Here is a 22,573-nt window from a genome sequence, read left to right on the forward strand (position 1 = left end):
AAAAGGGTTCCTCAGCCAAATAAAATTGGGAAAAACTGCTTTAGACAACAGGATTAAAATTCAAAAGGATGTTGAAAAATTGGAAAATTGATATGAAATCAAGAAGATGAAATTCAACAAAGACAAGTGCAAAGTGCTACACATAGGAAAGACAAATCAAATGTTCAACTTCAACCTGGGAAATAAGAGTCCAGGTGGCAGTGCAGCTGAAAAGGATCTTGAGGTTATACTGGATCACAAACTGAATGAGCCAAACTGTGGTGCTATTGCAAAGAATTCAAAATCCTTCTGGAGCATATGAACAGGAATGCCAAATGTAAGCTGGGGGAGATAACTGTCCTGCTCCATTCTGCCCTGATGTGTATTCAGCTGGAGTAATGTGTCCAATTCTGTGTGCTGCTCTTTGGAAAAGATGTGGATCAAGTTGGAGAGAGTCCAGGGGAGAGCAATAAAAATGATACAAAGTTTAGGAAACTTGACTGATGAGGAAAGGCTAAAAAATTGGGCATGTTTGGTCTTGAGAAAAGAAGACTGAGAGGGGAAACCTGATAACAATCTTCAAACATGTTGAAGGCAGCTATGAAGGGGATGGTGATTAGCTCTCTGTCCACTGAGATTAGAACAAAAAATATAGGGGCGTAATCTGCATCAAATGAGATTTAGGTTAGATATCAGGAAAAGCTTTCTAAATGGAAGCGTATATAAGCTCTGGAATAGGCTTCCAAGGAGGTTGTGGCATTCCCATCACTGGCGGTTTTAAAGAAGCAGTTAAACAATCATCTGTCGAGGAAGGTCTATAGATATACTTGGTCTTGCAGCAGTGCTGGGGCTGGATTACATGACCTTTAGGTCTCTTCCAGATTTAAATTTCTATGCTTCTATGATTATTATCCAATAACAAGATATAAAAATTGTTCTCAAGGTATAACAATAAACCCCACGGAGTTGTCTGATCTGGCCAGTGATTGAAGTTACAGGTGGACTATAGCATCTGTTAAGCTGAATCTTTGAAAGTGTCATAAAGATTTCGGCAATGCAAAAGGAACGACATTTTTCAGAGTGCAGCAGGAAACTGCTGGAATGCCAAATCTTTCAGAGTTCCGTCCAGACCTGAGAAATTTGTTTGAGAAATGTCAAAATATTTGCTTTGGATTTATGCCTTTAAAACTGATCATGTCATAGAATTTGGGAGGGGTGGTTGATGCTTGGCTAAGCATGCTATTTTCTTTCCCAATTTGAAAATTATAGATGTGCACAAAGAGTTATTTTGGTTTGAAAACTGCACACAGTGTAAATGCCTGTTACTGGAGGTGGAATTATTATTATTCCCATAAAGCACTGTGAGTTCTGCAATAGCAGGCTACATACGTTGCTTGATTATTATCATGTATATTAATGGCACACTGAGAAATTTCATAATGATACGACACAAGAGAATTCTCAGTATGGTGTTCCTATAATTTACTTATGCGGAAATAGACTTAACCAAGTGTGGGATAAGGATATTTTCCCCTAGTGGTTTTCATTTGAGGATTTTACAGGGTTTTTACATGGACCCTTGTGTGGTAGGTATCATCATCCTTACTTTACACATGGAGAATGGAGAGGCACATCGAGTTTAAGTGACTTGGTTGAGGTCACACAACACATCTGTGGCAGAGCCAGGGATACCACCAGGATTTACACTTTCTAAACTCCTTTCTGAGCTATCATGGGCCTCCTAAGAACCAGAGTAAACCACATAGCTATAGTCATGGGGGGGTTTCTGTTTCTTTTTTGCTTATATGCTTTGTCATTATTATTTAGTTCTCCATAAAGCCATAGATTTACCTACTGCTTCAAAGAAGAGCCCAGTATTACATTCCACAGTGATTGATGCCTTAAAAAAACTTTAGATAAGTAGCTATGCAGATGAAAACTAGAGACGGGCAAAAAATGGATGCTTGCATCCAAACCTCTTCAGTCAGTGAGATGAGGAAGGGTATCTTGTTTGCTTCATATGCTAGTAGATACAAAACTGCAAGGGACATATTTTCTAGTTCGTGTTGATATAAATGTGACTGAAACAGATGTCCTTGTAAGATTTCAATGTAACATAGCATGAATCTAGTGAGATTAGCCCACAGTATGAGTTTGCAGAATTTCAGCACTATAAATGCCAAATTCAAACTCTAGAGCTAATTAAGACTGAAATCTAGGCCAGATCTAATCAGGATAGAGATATAAACACCATGTCCCCTTCAATCAAAGTAAGGGAAAAAAATACTGCATGAAAGTCTAACATGAGTGGTTGTCATATTCTTTGGAAAACCTGCATTTTTAGGGCTCACGGACTAGAATTTCTGACTCGTGCGTGCCTGAATCCCTCTAACACAGTGTTTCTCAATGACTGGTGCCAGTCTATGAGACCTCGCAGACTCAGTATAGGCAGGCAGCAAGCTGGTCCTTGGTATAGATTGAGAAACACTGCTCTAACAGACCTGTGTGGGTTCAGCTATGTAACTGAAAGGAGAGGTTGTCATAGTGGCTACGTCTACACTGGCCCCTTTTCCGGAAGGGGCATGTAAATTTCACGAGTCGTCGTAGGGAAATCCGCGGGGGATTTAAATATCCCCCGCGGCATTTAAATAAAAATGTCCGCCGCTTTTTTCCGGCTTTTAAAAAAGCCGGAAAAGAGCGTCTAGACTGGCCCCGATCCTCCGGAAAAAGTGCCCTTTTCCGGAGGCTCTTATTCCTACTTTGAAGTAGGAATAAGAGCCTCCGGAAAAGGGCACTTTTTCCGGAGGATCGGGGCCAGTCTAGATGCTCTTTTCCGGCTTTTTTAAAAGCCGGAAAAAAGCGGCGGACATTTTTATTTAAATGCCGCGGGGGATATTTAAATCCCCCGCGGATTTCCCTACGACGACTCGTGAAATTTACATGCCCCTTCCGGAAAAGGGGCCAGTGTAGACGTAGCCAAGTGTGTATGCAGCGGGGCATATTTCTGTTGTGCTTTCTCAACATCAAAGCTGATATTTTCAAAAGGGGTCACTAATTTGGGATGCTTTAATTTTTGGCACATCTTTGCATCTGATATTTCAGAGTGCTGAGGCATAATGGGAACAGCAGTTGCTCAGCATTTCAGGTAATGTTTGAAAATATTGCCCTAACTGACTGTTCTTTCAAAATGAGCAGATAGCTTGTAAGATTTGTTGCTAACTCTGAGAAAGATCCCCTAGTATTCAGGACTCCAGTGGGGTCTCCTCAAAGGAGAGGTGATTCTCTGGGTTTTTTTTTTTTTTTTTCCTTCTTCAGCATACTTTATACCTTTTCCTTTTGTATCCCTGGGAATGGTGATGCCCCACATATACTAACTTGTATTTGCAATGTCTTCTGGAGTTTTGGTTAGAATTCTGAGCAGTGGGAGAGGAACATGTTACCATTTTGGGGAGAGGAAAGCAAAATATTCTGGGCCAAATTCTACCCTTTAGGATGCACGCACGATCATAACATAGGAGGGAGTGAGACATGCGAAACTGAGTGCAGAATCTGGCCCTTATCTAGAAAATCTAGATTTATGGGGAGTAAACTCCATTCTCCATTACATCTGGAGTAACCCATTCACTTCAATATGGCCCCCAGGAGGCTGTATCTCCTCTAATGTTGGATATGTGGAGTGAATGCTAGCTGATGAAGACTCCTGCATCACCTGCATTAATTTGATATTAATAAATTTTAGCCCTCCAAAAAAATGAGATAGTTTTGATCAAAATAGATTTAAGACATATAAAACAAACATATATATCAGGGTTCCCTTTAAGCTGCATGCTTGTACGTGCGTGCAAAATTTTTTTCCACTCCACGCACCACCTATACCAGGGCTAGGCAAAATACGGCCCGGGGGCTGGATCCGGCCCGGCTACCCTCCGGATTCGGCCCACCCTGCCGGGACCCTCAGGCACTCAGCTGAACAGTTTAAAGCGCAGTCCATGCAAATCTCTGTGCTCCATGGTGGGGGAAGCTTCTTGTGATCACCCCATCCCCAGCTCAACCCTCAGCTCCTATTGGCCAGAAAAAACCGGCCAATAGGAACGGACCCAGCCAATCTCTCAGTTCCTATTGGATGGTAGTTTCCAGCCAATAGGAGCTGAGAAATTGGCCTGGGAAGGATGAGCGCAGGGCTGAGCGCTTTGTGCAGGGATCAACCTGCAGTTTCAGGCAGGACTGAAGTAGTCAGGGAGCCCAGCCTGACTTGGGGTGCTGGGCTTACGTAAGCGCCTCCCAGCCAGAGCCTGTCTCTGGCACCCCAGCCCCTCCTGCACCCAACTCCCTCCCCCCAGGTCACCATCCAAACCCTTCGCACCCCCTGCCCAGGTCACATCTTTCTTTCAGACCCTGTACCCCTCCTACATCTCTCCCCCAGGCCAGAATCCTCTCCTGCACCAAATACCCTGCATCCCAATCCCCTGACCCAGGTCACAAACCCCTCTCGGACCTCACACTGTCTCCTGCAGCCCAGTCCCTTGCCCAGTACACCCTTCTGCACCCAATCTTCATCCTAGACCCTGCATTCCCTTCACCGAAAAGTGCGGCCCTTGACCACTTTCCAAAAACTTGGAGTGTCCCCCCGGCCAGAAATTATTTCCCACCCCTGTCCTACGCAGAGTGGCTTAGGAGGAGCCATGAGCTGCATGGCAGGAGGCTGCGGTGGCGGCCGGGGCCGGAGGAGTCACAAGTCACATAGCAGGAGGCTGCATCAGTGGCTGGGCCGGAGGAGCCGCGAGCCATGTGGTGGGAGTCTGCAGTGTCGGCTGGGGCCAGAGGAGCCGTGAGCTGCATGGGAGCCTGGGTGGGAGAAAGGTGAGGCAGGTACGTGGGTCATACCATAAGGGCTAAGGACAACGGGGACCCGGCGCAGAAGCCAGCTGGGTGGGGGCAAAGGCACCAGCCATCTGTAGTGGTGGGAGGTACCAGGCCCAGGTAAATTCCGGGGGGCGGGAGGGCAAGGTGCAGTGTTGGACACAAGTCTCTAAGCAACGAGGGGGTGGAACAGGCGAGATGTGGGACTGGGCACAGGTCTCTGGGGAGTGGTGCTTGGGCTGTGGGCCCTAAGCCCAGGTGCTGGCTGTTTGTGTTTGGGGAGCAGATAGCATGGCCCTGGCTTATATACTGGTGGCATTTGGGGGGCAGATTGCAAGGCTGGGCACAACTACAGAGTATGTGTGGGTGTAGGCCTATGCAGGTACCAGCTGGCTGTGTGTGGCCCTGATGGGGACACAGTATGTGCTGGGGGCTGAGGCCAGGAAGCTGGGTGTTTTTCAGGGTGGGTGGGTGCAGGGTCATGCACTTCGTTGATTATCCATTGCTTTAGTATTTTTTCTTGCATAACAATTTTAAATTGTGTGTGTGTGTGTGTGTGTTTTGTTAGTAACTGGTGGGTGCCATGGTGGTACACATCTAAACAAGTGCACATGGCCTCAATATTGGTGCAAAACTCACTCCGCTCATGGATGGAAAATCTTAGAGGGAACACTGAAGTACATATGTGTATTACTGCTCTTATTGGATAAAATGAGAATTGCTCATCCATATGTCATAGGTCTTGTACTGCTGACTGATTTGGGAAAATCTCTATTTATCGAAATGGCTGAGGTCTGTGTGTTTGAAGCTTCCTAGGTAATCATGGATTTGTTATAGCAGGCTTGCATCTATTTGTTCTGAACACATCACCTAACATTTAAAGGAAACACAAAACTGCCAACATCATCAACAACAAAAGTCAGGACTAGATCAAATCCCTCAGTTAATGGAGTCTGGTCCTTGTCTATAGTCCACGTGGCTGTGGATTCCAACATGCATGCTCTGGACTTCTTTGAATAACACTGCTGTTGGCAGTATGAGTATCTTTATCCCTGGTGTATGTTGCTCCTTCATTACCCTGCCATGAGGGATTTGTCTCTGATCTAATTGACAAACACAAAGGATAGGAAGGCTGGACAAAACTCGCTCATGTATCATTTGCATCCTTCTAAATTGCATTGTGTGCACAGCTGTTCAGTCAAATCACCCACCAAGTTTATTTTTGTCCCAGAAAGGAAACAGAGACAGGTGTTCTCTCTATTAGGGCAGATCCAAGATCAAAGAATCTTATATGCAGCCAGAAGACACCTTCACTAGTTTTTGAGTTGGAGTGAGTTTATAACAGGACTACATTTGAGATATTAACAGGCAAAGATTTAACCAAAACTTAGCACATGTCTAGCAGATTTACGCTGGCACCTGTTGAAATGATCCTTTCATTTCATTCACAGAAAATGAGGTTTCTTCCAAGAAAGCCAGAATTAAAAACTGATCACTAGCCCAGGAGATAAAAAGTGTTTCCCACAAGGCCTGTCAAGCCAATATTAAACAGATTTCTGTTTAGCAATAATTAAACTCTATTTCTTCCCTTGTGCCACTCGCCAATTTATTTTATGCCCCTGAAGCTGGAAGAGGCAGTGACATTTACGGCCAGCTTTTTGTTGGCATGCAAGACAAGGGTGGGCTTGTGGAACCTGAAGAGAGCTTTTGTGTGTGCTGCTCGACAGCTGTCCAAAGTGAGGCTTTGCTTATGGCTGTTGTGATAACAATTAACAGAACAGGAAATAAAGGCCTGATTTACTCACACACAGCACGACGCATGTAATTTCGATACCAACAATGCCATCCAAAGTGGGAGATGACCTTCCTTTTTAGCATGTGCTTCTAGGGACAATTCAGGGTGTTGCTTTTCAATCAGTGAACCCCTGCCAGACTACTTTCCACTTCACTTGGGGCAACAGGCCTGTGCAAGGGAAAAATCACCACAGAATGTGCTCCCCTAGCAGCTGGGCACGGCCTAGCAAGTTCTCCTCCACTAGCCCTTCCTGTGGATGGTTGCTCCTGCCCTGTGGCAGTCTGCTTCAACCTGGGCACGCCTGTTCTCTCAGGTATAAGTCTAATTCTGACATACCAGTGTCTGCACAAGAGCCTCCCCAATTCACACTAAATGAAAGGGGGCACTTTATTCCAAAACAAAACCATCTGCACACCAAATTAACAAAACTGAATGCACACCCATTGAATTATTTGTGCAATGAGGTTTAACAGGTAGTTCGAAATAGGGCTTTATTTCGAATGCCCGTTTCATTGCTGCGTGTAGACGTGGGCAGTTATTCCGGGCTTGTAAATTTAAAAAAATGGCGCCCGGCCAGGAAGATGCAAATCAAGCGTGAGATATTTAAATCCCAGGCTTGATTTGCGATTCCGAATGCCTACATTTGCAGCCCTATTCCGAAATAGGCTGCAAGTGTAGACATACCCATAGATCCTGTGCCTGGACAAAGTTCAGTGAAACCTGTTTGTATATGAATGCTTCACAATCCTTTTAATGAGGAAGCATTATCCCCATTATACAGATGGGGAATTGAGGGACATGAAGATTAAGAGACTTGCCCTGCATCATCCAGACAGTCTGTGGCAGGGCAGGGGTGATTGAACCTGGGTCCCCAGAGTCTTCTTCTATTCCCTGCACTTTCTTTTAATCTGTCATCTGTGTAAGACGGACGGCTGGGGTGGGCTGATCTTGAGTATGCAGAGAGCTATATCTCCTCCATGCCATAGTCCCTTCCTCACCCCCAGTAAACAAGACCAGATGCTGTTTGCAAATCTTTTTTCATAAGCATTCAATTCTATAATCTTATGGCTACTTTGATTACTAAACTCGGTACATAAAACCCTGAAAGCTAGATCTAGATTTTATTCTTGGTAATGGAGGGAAGAGTGGGCTGGAACATTTAGTATGACATAGTTCAAGAGAAAGATCTTTAAACTGAAGTTAACTTGCGGGAGCCAGAAGGTCTCTTGATGCAGATATATAGAGCCCTACAAATCTGCGGATATCTGCGGACCATGTCTGTAGATCGCATATCGGCTGCAGATACAAATTTTGCATCTGTGCAGGGATCTACAGGCACAGTAAATTGACTGATGGCTTGCATCCCAGGAACTTTTCTGCATTGTCCAAATGCTCTGGTTTAGAGATGTGCTCATATCGATTTCTCTAGGACTGACATACTCTGGCCTTAAAACTCCCGCAGAGTCTGCACATAAAGGCTACGTCTACATTGCGCTTTCTTGTGCAAGAACATATGCAAATGAGGCACAGCGATAAATATTTTTGCCGTGCAAGGGGCTTTTGTGCAAGAAGGAGCAGTCTATACTTAGAACCTTTACCAAATCACCTCACTTGTGCTGTCTCTTGCTACTGACTTAAAATAACAGCACACACCTCCTCTAAGCTCGTGCTCAGCATCTTTGAGGATTGGACCCTAATGTCACCATAGAGTAGAGATTATTAGTATGTCCTGATAATGGCTTGACTATATGAAGCAGAGTAGATTAATTAGGAAAAGCAGTGTGAATTTGCATTAGAAATGGTTAGTCCAGAATCACTTGTACTGTGACATTTCTTACACAGGATTTCTGGAGAGCTAAGCCAGGGTTTTCTTAAAAGCTACTTTGAAAAAAAAATCCCTTTATTTATAAATTGCCAGAGCTCCAGAGTACTCTCAGCTGGATAGAGAGCATGGGATGGGAGAGGCTGTATATAACAATTGCAATATTTAGCATCTCTATGTAGTATTTTTTCTGTCCTTAGATCTCAAAACACTTTAAAAAGCATGGGTAGGCACTATTATCCTCTGAGCCTGGGAAACTGAGGCAATGAGCGGTTAAGTTTGCTTTCAAACTGAGGTCAATTACTGACATGGGTCTTCTGACACCCTCTCTCCCCATTCAGTGCCCCACCCATTCAGCTACCCAAATACAGTAAACTTCCGATAATCCGGCACCTTTAGGACCCAGGGGGTGCCGGATTATCAGATATGCCGGACTATCAGAAGGGGGGGCTATGAGGGGTCTGGAGTGGGGTGGGAGGGGATGCCACCCCAGACCCCTCATAGCCCCCCCTTACGATAGTCTGGCTCTGCCCTAGATGTCCCTGATTCAGCCGCTGCTGGTCAGTTTCAGCAGCAGCAGAATGGGGGAAGCCTGTCCGGCTGCCCCAGCACTTCCGGGTTCCTGATGGTGCCGGACCATCAGGAGTCCCGGAGCACTGGATGCCGGACTAATGGAGTTTTACTGTAGCACAGAAGTACAAGGCATAATTATTGTTACAGGAAAGATTCCATTGGCAGCATCCTTCAGGGTTCTGCATTCAAGACCTTTATCCTGCAGGTGGATTTTGGATTGTGTGTAAAGTAGAGATAGATGCAGGGGGAGTAGCTACCTAATGCAGAGTTTTATACCGAGGTACTTTTGTAGTTAACTAGCTGAGGCCTTGCTCTGGGAATCTCTTAGGGCTTGTCTCATGTTCTGAGCTAATTAGCTAATGTCTGTGCAGAGCCTTGAAGATGTAAAAAGCATGGCATAAATATTAAATGTTGTTGTTGTTGTTAAGTATTAATTATCTTTCTGGTTAGTATTTTTAAGGCCTCCAAAGGCCTTCAGGCACGGGTGCCTCTGTACATTGACAGTTATTAATTACCATTATTATATAAACGTTATACAGAAACATGGGGTTGAGAAATTGCTAATAGGGATAAGCCTGAATCAAAGCCCTCAAGAGCTCCAAACTTTGGAGAAATTTCATGTGTGGGTCAAACTTCTAAATTGGGCCAAACACTCCAGAACTTTGGGCGTGCTCAGCTGTGGCATTAGATCTGAATTAGTCTTATGCCGAGCGGATAAACGGATATGCAGTTGATTTTTTTATGCGTTTATTTATGTGCATTTCTTCTCTGTGAGGCATGTTGATGAAAAATGCTGTTTAATTACTAGGTTTACTGGCAGTCCCCGACTTACGAACGGGTTACGTTTCGAACACCTGGTCATAAATCGATTTGGTCATAAGTTGGAAATACCCTTAAACGCATTGCCCACACTGTTCGAAAAACTTGATGTACAGGGTTCTCAACTCGAAAATATTATAATGGAGTTAATGGGAGGTTGGACGTAAGTACAGGTGGTCATAAGTCAGTGTGTTCGTAAGTCAGGGAGTGGCTGTATTATGATAACTAATATTTACACCAACTATGGTAGTAAGACTTCTGCTTGCAGCTGAAATCAGGTGCAAGGTGGTTGGCACAATTTAAATCTGCTTTCAAAACTGGAGACCTTTAATTCTTACTTAACTGATTACTTTAAGCTTTCAGTTACTGTAGGAAGCCCTAATATAGTACTAGTATCTGTGCCCTTTGCCTTCCGTGTGTCCCTCTTCAATAAGCTCAGAATAGGGTGGCAACCTCCAATTTATGAGACATGAACAATAACAGCCATGCATAGTGTTATGACAGCACATTACAAGAGCTGGGCTCTAATTCTCCTGGGTCTTGCACCATGTATTATCATTTACCCCAGTGCAATGTGGGTGGAAAATACTGCTGACATTTTAATATCCCACTCTGATGGCATGTAAATGTCTGCACAAGGTACAGGGCAACAGAAAATAGGATTCTTGGTCAGAAAATGTCAATATCTGAAAATGGACATTTTAAAGCAAATTTCCACAAATTTTTCTTTTCTTCCCATTTTTCTCCAGTTCAGGACACCTGGGGTGGAATCCTGGCTCCATTGAAGTCCATGTGGATATAGCCATTGATTTCAATGGAACCCAGATTTCTCCCAAGATAGAGAAACCATTGGATACTAAGAAGCCCTTTGATCCTTTGTTGGATTTATTTCACTTTGGTGATACTTACCTTCCTTGCCACAGTTATACCTCTGAATTCAAGTGGCGAGCTGCAGGACTGTGTATCCAGTGAGGAACCTTGATGAAAGTGATTCCCTGGCACCAGCAGGAACGATTCTACGCTTTTATTTGAGCACTAACTGCTGCACATTGCCCTCTAGCCTCCATGAGACTGATGATTCCCATGGCTCTGTGTCCTTTGGCTGAGTCTTAGGGCTATTTTGGGAAACTTTCAGAACGTTCCAGGAGTGCCTTTCACCCCTGTACACATGCAGAATCTTTGGATGGGCGACAGCAGGCCTTTGTGTGCAATTAAAAACCAGAGAGCCAGAGACAGCACTCCCATGCACGGATCCCAATGAATACTGGAATTGCAACCAGGTGCGGGCCTGGAACCAAGCAGACTCTGTTTTGGGCCTCTTTGGAATCTCTATTTTGGGCATAATAACTAGAGATGGGCCTGAGCTGCAAAGCTGGGTCTGAGGATTGAGATCTGAAGTTTGTCAGTACATTATGCACATGGGAGTCAGCTGAAACCTACAGGTCTGGATAAAAATCAGAAAGGTTTTTAAACAAAAGTGGAAATTCCAGACTCCTACAGGGAGGGCTCTAAGAGAAGCAGCACGTCGTGAAATTTGGGATTAGATTAGCGTGCTCACCATTCAGATTCCTCTTTAAACACCTGCTTCATCCATGCTGCTTACCATGAACCAAGTTTATTTGTGTTTGTGTGCATGTGTATATTGACTTGTAGTATCTGTTGTCTATTCGGTGCAGTGGGTAACCTTGGACAGTGAGCCAGACAACAGGCGATATAAGTTCTCTAAGTCCTGGGCTGGCGTAGAGAAGGGAGAATACTTGGAAGTGTTCGCTGCGTGGACTGAATGAAAAGAGGATAGTTCTGCAGCCTGCTCCACTGTAGCCGGAAGCAGGGAGGAATACATGACAGCTCCTCATATGTGACATCCTCTCTCCTGGGGGTTTGCTCCCCAGGGACCCTGCACCCTAGTTTTTTGGCTGCTGGAATAAATTAAGATTATTACTCCTGTTAGGCCAGATCCTCACTTCCCATTCATTTACTAAGGGTTTGGTCTATGCACAGGAAATGTGCTGGGGTTGAAATTCACCTTTGTGCAGAGATCAGGCACAAGGACTGAGCACTACCAAGGTTTCATTTAAAGGATAGACGTCTATGCAGCTGTGCATGAACTGAGGATCTGCCTTGAGGTGGGACTTCTCTAGATCACGGCTTTGTGCTGGTCCTTTGCCCCCGAGTGAATTTCAATCCCAGCCTTTTTGCTTCAGCGCTAACAGCCTCAGTGGGATTTTCAAAAGCACTCAGCAGTGACATAACCCTGTTCCCTCTGAAGCGGTGGTAAAACTCTATTTCGGTGGGGGCAGAATTAGGCCACCCTGAGCAATAATGCAAACGATTTCTCTTTTCTTATTGCTAAGCTGGGCCGGTACAAAAAATTACCAACAATATTTTAAAAGAAAACTGGGGTTTTGATTAAACAGAAATTTTGTGGACAGGGTTGGCTTTCTTCAATATTTTTGTGAGAAAAATGAAAAAATTCAAATAAAATTTTTGAATACCAAATTTTTTGTTCTCTTTTCATTTTTTAATGAAGATTCCCTATTTTCTGCTAAGCTCCATAGCTAAGGTTTCTGTTCTTCCCTTTGAGGCTAAATCCTTTCTTCCTTCAGACCACTTGCCCTTTTGCTGCAGTCTGAAGCTGATGTTTCATTCTCAGATGCACCCGTTTAGAAAAATGAGCTTTCCTCTTTGTTTTCCTTTTGTTTGACACTTTAGACTCTGCAGATTTATAGACTTTCCCATGTCATAAGTTCATTTTCTTCTTTTTCTTTACCTTTCACTGACGTGAATTCTGAGTGAGTTTTCATTCTGCCTCCGAGCTGAGCGGATCTGCCAAGAGGAGCTGATCCATAAATCTTTCCTTCCTTCTCCTTTCTTTCCAAAACAGAATTAGCTGATTTAGCCCAGGAGGAGAAACTGTTCTGCCATTGCCGGCAGTCAAACAGTGCAATTAATTAGTGCTTACCCTTTTTTCTTCCCCCCCCTAGTTTGCATTTGTCTGTGCCAAAGGTATGCAGCATAGATCTCATTGAGCCAAGAGAGGGAGAGGAGAAGAAAAAAAAATTGTCTGAAGTGATTTGACTGAAATGATTTTCATGATACTTTTGAAATGTGATCCAATGGAGTAGTGGTGGTATACATTGCGTCATGTCCAGTGGTCATAAGGAATTTAATCAAAACCTTTAAACAGCTGGCTGGAGCTGACTTCGGGTTGGTCTGATGAAAAGCAAGTGTTTTCAGTTCCGATGAGCACACTGGACTCAAACACCTCTGGGGAACCCAATTTGCCTTTGACATACACCTTGTGTTCATAGCTGGGGGAAGTGGATGTAGGGGTCTGAGTTATGCTGAGAAATGAGATTGCTTTGACTGGTAAAAATGCTCCTTCTGGATTGAATCCTTTGGGGGAAAGGGGATGATTTTCTTGCTGTTTTTCTTTCTATTCATGATCGGACCCCCTCCCCTGCAAATATCCTTTTGTATTCTGAGTCTTTTTGTATTTTGTTATGAATATTTGATATACCTCTAACTCGAATCTGGATTCTAGTCCTGGCCTGCTGTGGTGGCAATATGTGGCCTCTTGAACAGGTCCATTACCCTCAGTGTGGCTCATTCACTCCCCAGTGAAGTGGGCATAGTAATAGTCACTCACTCATCACACGGGGCACTGTGAGGCTTGACGGATTTCTTTTAAAAATACTTGGAAATACTCCGATTAAAAGTTCTATAGAATTTTGAAGTATTGTTATATGACAGCCCCTTGGATAAATCCACCTTAAAAACTGGCCACTTCAGGAACCGATACAACCGGACAGTCCATCAACTGGGGACAATGATATGGGAAAAGTTGATTGTCTGTATCCAACTGGAACTGTTCAGTAAGACAGAGTTACTGATTGGAAAAACAGCTGTCTCAGCTCCTTTGTATTTGAGAGTGAGCAAGTCCTGACAGTCCATAGCAGACAGAGCCATTTGCCAATATTTAATTTGTTGTGGATTATGAAATTGCTTCATTTCCACAATTACTGTGTCTGTCTAAAGAAGGATCCAAACACTTTTGAACTCTGGGATGTTCAGAATCTATGTCTGGGTTCAAATTTGAGGATGTTTGGAATCCAGAACTTGTATTTGGATCTGAATTATGCAGATGGCATCTTGATACTGAAACCTTATAAATAGTAGAGCTAGATAGAATGGGAAGGGCCTTGCATACAAAATATCCTCAACTTTTGAGGTACCTAAATTCAGATCAGTTTGTACCCTAGCTTTTTACTTTATGATTTAGAGCCTAGATCCGTGATCTATCTAGTTGGACTCGTAGGGTCTTCTGAGCCCCTCACTTACACCTGTACGGCTGGGATTTTCGGAATTGTGTGCATAACTCCTGTAGGCACCTTTCAAAACCCCATCAATGTCACTCTGCTGGCTACAATGCAGCGATTCCTGATTTACACCCGTGGAAGGGGAGACTGTGGCCCATAAACTTTGGCTCAATTTCTCTAACTGTAAAACCTTCCCTCAGACTGTGTTGGTAGCCTCAGGTCCCCAGGACCTTTCTGAGCACTTTCTTTGCTGTGTCTTTTATCCATCCTGCCCTGCAATTGTCCTTATTCCTTCAGAACTAGGGGTGAGAAATCTAAGAAACTTTGTTGGGTACTGGAGTGAAGATGAGGCACCTTCACAGAATTATAGAGATGTAGGGCAGGACAGGACCTCAAGAGGTGATCTAGTGAGTTTAGTCCACCCCCCATGCCAAGGAAGGATTGGCTGTACCTAGGAAGACGCTGATACATGAAGCATTCATTGGGGGCAGAAACCATCTTTTTGTGCTGTGTTTGTAGAGAGCCCCACATAATGGATTCCTGGGCTATGAATGGGACCCCTAGATGCTATGGAAATACAATAAATAAATTATTATTAATAATGGTCGCTTAAAGAGATGCTGCTGCAATTGTTAAGCTTGATATTTGTCTTACATGATTTTTACATTTCTAAATTATAAATGAATAGAAAATATCACAGCCAACCAATCTAACAAGATGTTTGCTGCTTTGCACTCATGAGCAGCCCAACCCAGCACTCAAGTATAAAGGTATGCCTACACTAGCCCCCTAGTTCGAACTAGGGAGGCTAAGGTAGGCATTCCAACTTGCAAATGAAGCCCAGGATTTAAATATCCCGGGCCTTATTTTCATGTTCCCGTCCGGTCGCCATTTTTAAATCCCACTAGTCCAAACTAACTGCCCTCGGCCACACGCGGCAGTCAAACGTTAATTCGAACTAAGTCCTTAGTTTGAATTAACTGTTACACCTCATTCCACGAGGAGTAACAGTTAATTCGAACTAAGGACTTAGTTTGAATTAACGTTTGACTGCCGCGTGTGGCTGCGGGCAGTTAGTTCGGACTAGTGGGATTTAAAAATGGCGACCAGACGGGAACATGCAAATAAAGCCCGGGATATTTAAATCCTGGGCCTCATTTGCAAGTTCGAATGCCTACATTAGCCTCCCTAGTTCGAACTAGGGGGCTAGTGTAGACATACCCTAACAGACTAGCTTTTTCCAGAGTACGCAAGTTGTCCTGTGCAAACACCAAAAGAAGAAGGTGCTGAGATCTTTTGAAAATCTACTGTCAAAACAGAATGTGTTGGGTGTTGGATGCATTGGAAAATGTGTTTCTTATTTAGGGGCTTACGTGGGGGTTAACTACTTAGAACTATGTTTCCACTTGAGGGGACTGAGAACTTGAAGATCTGGACCCATGTTCTTGTGAAATCTGGTAGACGTGCTTCCCAGCATTCATCAGTTGCCATGCAATTGCCAAATATTGTGTCTTTAGCCTCCACTCCTAACTCTACAGTAATAAGCATGCATGTACGGGCTGGTGATCAGGGTACAAGGAAAGAGATTCTCTTTTCCCCTCTGTAAATTCCTCTTACGTAAGTCGCTTTAAGAGATTTCAGTAGTCTGTTTCTCAAGAACAATCTTTTTATTCCTAGCTCTGGGAGGCGCTGTCCTAGCCCTCCCACTCTGCAGCCTAATGCGCTGCACCTGTCCTAAAGAGGAAAGCAAATGTCGCTGATTGCTCTGCTATAAAATACCTTTGCTAAGCTCCCTAGAGGCTAGTGCCTTGTAAAAAAGCTTCTCTCTCAAGGTTCCAGTCAACTGGAGCTTTTCCGAAGTTCGAGCTTGGGAGATTTATTGCTCTTTAACAATCTTGCGGTTTTTTCTCTGCTAGGCCGTAAACACGCAGGGGGAGAAGGCGAGAGAGAGTATCAATTAGATGTCTTGCTGGGGCCAAAACCCAGCTGTGTGCAAGAGTAGGAAGGACCTTTCAGATTCCGAGAATAAGTTTAGTGCGTGAGCGCTGCTGCAGAGCAGGGAGGTCTAGGGCTCCCTACCAGAAAGCTGTTAATCAAGACCTCCTGAAGACGTGGGCCAGATCCATTCCCATGTTGGCACATGAACAGAAATTAGGGTGCTTTGCCTTTTCCTTTCCTAAGCCTGCTGGGAGCTGGCCCCTTGAGCCCAACTGCTAGTGGTCCTATGCATCATAGTGGGACAAAGCACAGAAGTGTCATCTAGCCACTCTGCCAAAATGCCCATGGTCTCACCAGATATCCTTCCGTATGCCAGAGCTTCCTGCTGGAAAGGGCAGGGGTAGAGGTGGCCTCATGCTTCATGCAGATGGCCTCCTCTGCTGGGGATTATTCTTGTAGGCTAATTCTAGACTGTACTTCTTTTCTGACATACCAGAGGTATCCTGGAAAAGCAGTACTGTGTCCAAGGAATGCGTCCGCCTTTTCGGAAATTTTTTAGAAAAAGTGGATGCATTCTTTTGCCATCCCTGTACACCTCGTTTTACGAGGAATAAGGGCTGTGTCGAAAGAGCACTTTTTCCCGAAATTTGGCACCGTGTAGATGCATCAAATTTCAGAAAAGCCTCTTCCGACAAAAAAGTGTACCGCAAATTGTGTTTCTTTTGCCAACTTACCATTGCAGTGTAGACCTAGCCTCAGTGGAGGAGGGCGTTGCAGCTTTTTTGGTTTTGCTGGCACAAAGGAGGCTGTGAGCAACTATATCGGGGTTTACAAATCACAGGCTGTGGGCGACTTCATCACCGTTTATAAATGGTCATGGCTGCCTCACAGGATGGTTCCAGTGCAGTGGGGTGAGAGTCTGCCCTCTGTTACTCTCTTGCAAACCAACTGGTGTCAGTGAATGAAGGCAGAATTCAAGACACTGGGCACCGTAAAGTGGAGAGAGATGAGTTCTACCTCAGTTTACAACTGTACAGCCACTGGTGGGTAAATCGGGGTAGAATTTGGCCCAGCAAGCTGGTGGATTTGTACATCATTGCAGTTATGAGGTGCCAAAAGAACCTTAGAAACAAAATGCATCTGTGGTTTTTTTTCATATTCCACCAGTTAATGGCTGTTGATACATTCTTGCCTGGTCTCCACTTGGATTTCAGGTTTTGTTTTTTGTTTAAAACTGATTAAAGTTTTGATGTGAAGGGAAAAATAGTGGTAGAGCTCAAGGAATCTATTGCGTTTTGTAGATTACTGCAGCTACTAGAGGGTTTGAATAGCACTACAATCAGTAATATTCAGATATGATTAAATTCAGTCACCATTCTAGAAATGCTCTTTAAGGCCTGGTCTACACTGGCAGAGAAAATCAATGCAAGATATGCAACTCCAGCTATGTGAATGCCCTCAGCATTCAGTTCTATTCCAGCTATCTAATTGCCCTCAGCATTCGATTTAGCAGGTTTTTACTAGACCCACTCTATAGAACCCTGGAGGATCAATCGCCAGAGCATCAGTCCTCCGTCAAGTGGAGACATGGCCATATTACTGGCAATCCAGTGTACAATTCTAGTAAAGATCCACTAAACCACATGTTGCAGGTGCCCCCAGCGACGCTGGTGTCGTGAGGAATAAGGAAAATCAACAGGAGTGTTTCTTCTGTCAACCTCCCGCTGTGGGGCTGACCCCGAAAGTTGATGGAAGGTATGTTGACTGCAGCTACACAATTCACATAGCTGGAGTTGCCTGTCTTGCATCGATTTTCTCTGCCAGTGTAGACCTGGCCTAAGGCTTCATCATGATCATGTAATTTTTGATGATCAAGTTCCTAAATGCTGGCTTTCATCTTTGGTTTGCTGTGCACTGCTCGCTATGTAGAGCATGACTGATTATGTCTGACACCCCTGTCCTCTAGTGCCGAGGACAATAATAGACCGTAACCCTGGTTGCATGAACAATAGGATTTTGAAAGACTAATTTATCCAGAAAGAGAGAAACTCACTGGATTGTAACACTATTTGTAATTTGATTGCTCATTCTCTGGGGCAGATTGTCAATCTCTACTTGTGCTGTTGAGAAGTTGGTCATAGACATATTCCCAGTGAGGTCCATGGAACAGCTTGTGAACCAGGCGCTCATCAGTATGACGAAGAGGTTCGGGTTAGTCCAGTGACAGTACTCATACCTGGCCTTTCTGTAGCGCTACTTGTCTAAGATTTCAAAGGACTTGAACCCTTACCTCCCCAGGTGACTGAAGTCTGAGGTCAGGATTCCCCAGTGTTATATGGGGAAACTGAGGCACAGAAAAGTGATACAATTTGCCCAAGTTGACCCAACAAGTCAGCTGTAAAGCACTGAATAGAATCCGGGAGTCCTGACTCTATATTTCATGCACTTATCACATACACAGTCAAACATAGGCTATTTCTACACTGCAGAGAAAAGTCGGAAAAAGATACGCAAGCTGAAGTTCGCAATTTGCATGTCTTTTTCTGCTTTTTTTTCCTGAAAGAGGCTTTGCTGAAATTTGGCCTGTCTACACTGAGCCAAATTTCAGAAAAAACCTCCTCTTTCGGAACATCCCTTGTTCCTCTCACTGAGAGGTATACAGGGATGCTGAAAGAACATGTCCGCTTTTTCGGATACTTCCGAAAAAGTGGGTGCGTTCCTTGGATCCCGCAGCTTTTCTGGGATATCAGAGGTAGCCCGGAAAAGCTCTGCAGTCTAGACATAGCCATAGAGTCCCCACAAATTGATCCAGTTTCACTGCACATAGGCTTAAGAAGATGCCTGATTTATAGGGCTTAGGAACTGGGATACTGCTGAAGTAGACACAAGTCCGGATTGGAGCCAGAACTTCTCCTAGAATCTGGGAATGCTTGGGTTTGATGTTCCAGAATGGCCCTGCAGCCCTAAAGAGCTGAACATCTGCCTGGTTTTGAGGATACAGCCCTGATGATTCAGTCTAGGCCCATCTCTAGGGATTCGTCCCGTGTCGACAGAGATAGAGTTCCATTGGTTAAATGACTGATGAGCATAAAGTTTGGTTTGATTTTTCTCTCTCAGTGAAACTAGATGGTAAACAGAAGCACCTCGGCAGGACTAGAACTGAGCAAAGAGTTGATTTTTCAGGTTGATGGCCGAAATTAATGAACAAAAAAAATTCATAATTTTGAGTTGCCTCAAACAATATTTTGTTTGCTTCAATTTTGATTTTTGGATATTTTAAAACCTTTTTTTTTTTATAGAAATAGAGCTAATCACATTTCCAAATGAAATCTTGTTTTGAAATGAAAAATCAAAATGTTTCATTTTTGAAAGGGTCTAAATGCAACATTTGAGACTCTAAAAAAATCTCATTGTTTTGGCCAAAACTGTTTGCCAGATTTGATCTGAATTTGCAAATAGTTTTGGATCATCCCCAAACTACATCTTTTGACTAATAAACTACAGATCTGAACTTTTGCCATCATGACTCAATTGTATTACAGTAGTATTTATTTAGAGACAGCAACGAGGCAAATACACAGTAAAAGACACTCGTTGCTTCAAGGATCTTACAAAGTAATTGGATGAGACAGACAAAATGGGGGTGAGGGAAGGAAACAGAAGCCCGAAGAGGGGAAAAGACTTGCTAAAGGTTACACAGACCTTAGCAGCAGAGCCAGGAATGAAAGCCATCTTTCCTGACTCCCAATCCATGATGCTGTTCCATGCTTCCACCACCACTGTAGCTCCCTTCTCTGTTTCCTCCCTCCTAGGGTCCCCATCTCTGAGGGCGTATCCTCTCATCTCTGTCATCACCCGGCAGCCTTCTGTGGTCCATCACCTCATCCCTGCAGCTACCACCTCCCGAGCGCTGTCACCACACTCCTCCTCGGCCACCAGCTCGGAGCCAGCAGCCAGCGAAACCCATGCCAGCAGCGAGTCAGAAGGGGAGCAGCCCACCCCGCGCTTGAAAAAGCCTCGCCGAAGCCGGACCATCTTCACGGAACTCCAGCTGATGGGGCTGGAGAAGAAGTTCCAAAAGCAGAAGTATCTGTCCACGCCAGACAGGTCAGAGGAATGGGATGCGGGTGTGACTGGGCTAAGCCTGGGAAAGTGGCTCAGGTTCTATCACCCTAACCCTGTGACTGTGAGTTGCAGACGCAGGCTCACGCTACAGTGCTAAAAATATCTGCGTTGGTGTTTGGACTGGAGTCTGGGCTCTAGCAAGATGGATGGACCAAACATCTACACAGCTATTTTTGTGCTGTAGTGTAAGCCTGAATCTGTAGACCTGGGCTCTGAAACGTACTGCTGCGCAATCCTGACTGCTGTGTAGATGTACCCTTTGAGACCTAGCCATAGAAGGGATTTGCATACGTGATGCTCAGAAAGCAGAGGAGAGGTACGTAAAACTCTGGGCTTACAGAGAAGATAGGGCCCAGTGCAGACTCGAGTAGGTGAGTGAAGTCCCCAGGGCTCTGAGCTATACTGTCAGCAGTAAATGGTAGTGTAAACTAAGGACGTTAAATATTGATTAATTTACTACTTGATTAATTTTCATCAACTACTTGATAGGTATTTCCACATTTCTCCTTTGAAATGTACAAGAGCCCCAGTGGGGCCTCTTGTGCAGGGGCGGATATATGGCAGGGCGAGCGGGGCGGCCACCCCGGGCCCCGCGCTGCAAAAAGCCCCACGCATGCGCCATGGCAAAGGGGGGCCCCGCAAGATTATGCTGCCCTGGGCCCTGCAAAACAGTCATCTGCCCCTGCTCTTGTGTATTTCAAAGCAGAAGCACCTGCATGGAGCCCGGAGTCAGTGGGACTTCCTGCTAACTCTGGGCTGCACTCAGCATGCCAGCTTTGAAATGTACTTGTGCATTTCAAAGCGGAAGCACCTACATGGAGTCCACATGGACTCCCCACCTGACCCCAGGCTCCACGCAGCATTTGAGTGGCAGTGCTGCAAAGAGCCCAGAATCAGCTGTGCAGTGCTGCCCCTTTGAAATGCTGCATGAAACGCATTCAAAGGGGCAGTGCCACATGGAGCCCGGTGCTTGCCCCTTTGAAATGCCGCCACAGCGTTTCAAAGCGGCAGCACTGCACGGAGCCCATATTCCAGGCTCCGTGCGGCGCTACCACTTTGAAGTACCTCCTCTTCCCCCCAGCTTTGCTGCCTCTGTCTGATAGAGGTAGCAAAGGGGGGGAGCAACTAGTCGACTAGCCTTTAACATCCTTAGTGTAAACCCCACATCAGGGGCCTGATTGGCCAATGGCTAGCACTGCATGCCATTGTTGACCCTCATGCAAAGTGCATGTGTGACTCCCTTAAAGAAATGTAATCTCCATTTACTCCCTGCGCTCCTTCATCAGGTACCTGCAGTGCTGCTGTTAAATACTAAAGCCTACCTCTGAAACACAGTAGCTTTTCTAAGGCGAGAAGACAGCAGCATCCTGGATATTACACCCGACTCCTCCCTAGTTTACTCTTGTCCCATTTCAAATGCATCACGACACAGCCATGCATGACCAGGGCTGTTTTGAGGGCACTTTGGCCATAAATATCACGGGCTTTTTGCCCTGAGGGTAGAGTCTATCCCATAGCATTGCTTATTGTGACTATTTTTAAAAGACACAGGACAGCTAGATCATGCTAATGAAGCAAGAGATATTTAAATCCCCGCTTCATTGACTATTTCGAATGCCTGCATTTGCATTCCTAGTTCGAACTAGGGTGCAAGTGTAGACATATCCTAAGAAGAAACTGGGAGAGCTTAGATTTAGTTCACCAAAGTCTCCGTTTATATCTGTCATCATCAGATCTGCCCCATATGCTGAGTTTGAACCACTTGCTTGTAGAGATCCTCAGACTTTTCCTCTGCTGTGGATCACTGCTAGACAGCCAGCTCACTGATTAACCAGTCAGTCAGCTCATCCTGTTACAAGAAAATACAAAACCTGAGAATAACAAAATAGAAATGACTCTTTCCGCATTGCCACATTTAAAGAGGAGCCTGGAGAATCACACTGACTGAGGAAGTGAATGAATCAGCTTGGCTAAAATCAAAATGGCATTCAAAGCATACCATGAACACAGCAGAAGTTATTTTCCCCTTGCTATAACTAGCACTGCCCATGTGCCCTGGTAGAGGGTTAACACCATCACTACCTGCCACAAAGGGCTGCAGAGTGAGGGACAGCAGCCTGCTCTCTGCTCCTGGCTCAGCCTCTCCCAGCTCACCCAGGGCACAAGGCCCTTAGCAAAGCAGCTGCCCTGCCTGCTTGCTCATGGAATCTGACCCCAGCAACAGAGACAGAAGCTATTGGCGCAGACCCCAAACTACCATTCCCAGTTCCAGAAGCTTCTGTGTGTGGGGTGCTAAATCTGCCTAGCAACAATGACCCAAACACTATTCACTCCTACCCCCCC

At 44.8% G+C, this 22,573-nt stretch overlaps 1 protein-coding gene across 1 annotated transcript in view; it reads left to right on the top strand.

The window, feature by feature from the left end:
* The window catches only part of BARX2 (BARX homeobox 2), a 50,053-nt gene that overhangs the window by 21,397 nt on the left and 6,083 nt on the right, over nt 1-22,573 (top strand). The window contains exon 2 of the mRNA XM_006111169.4: nt 19,918-20,212. Coding sequence (XP_006111231.1) covers nt 19,918-20,212 — 295 coding nt within the window. The remainder of the gene's footprint in view (nt 1-19,917; nt 20,213-22,573) is intronic.

This window comes from Pelodiscus sinensis, chromosome 26, assembly GCF_049634645.1.
Source record: "Pelodiscus sinensis isolate JC-2024 chromosome 26, ASM4963464v1, whole genome shotgun sequence".
In the NCBI taxonomy this organism is placed as follows: domain Eukaryota; kingdom Metazoa; phylum Chordata; order Testudines; family Trionychidae; genus Pelodiscus; species Pelodiscus sinensis.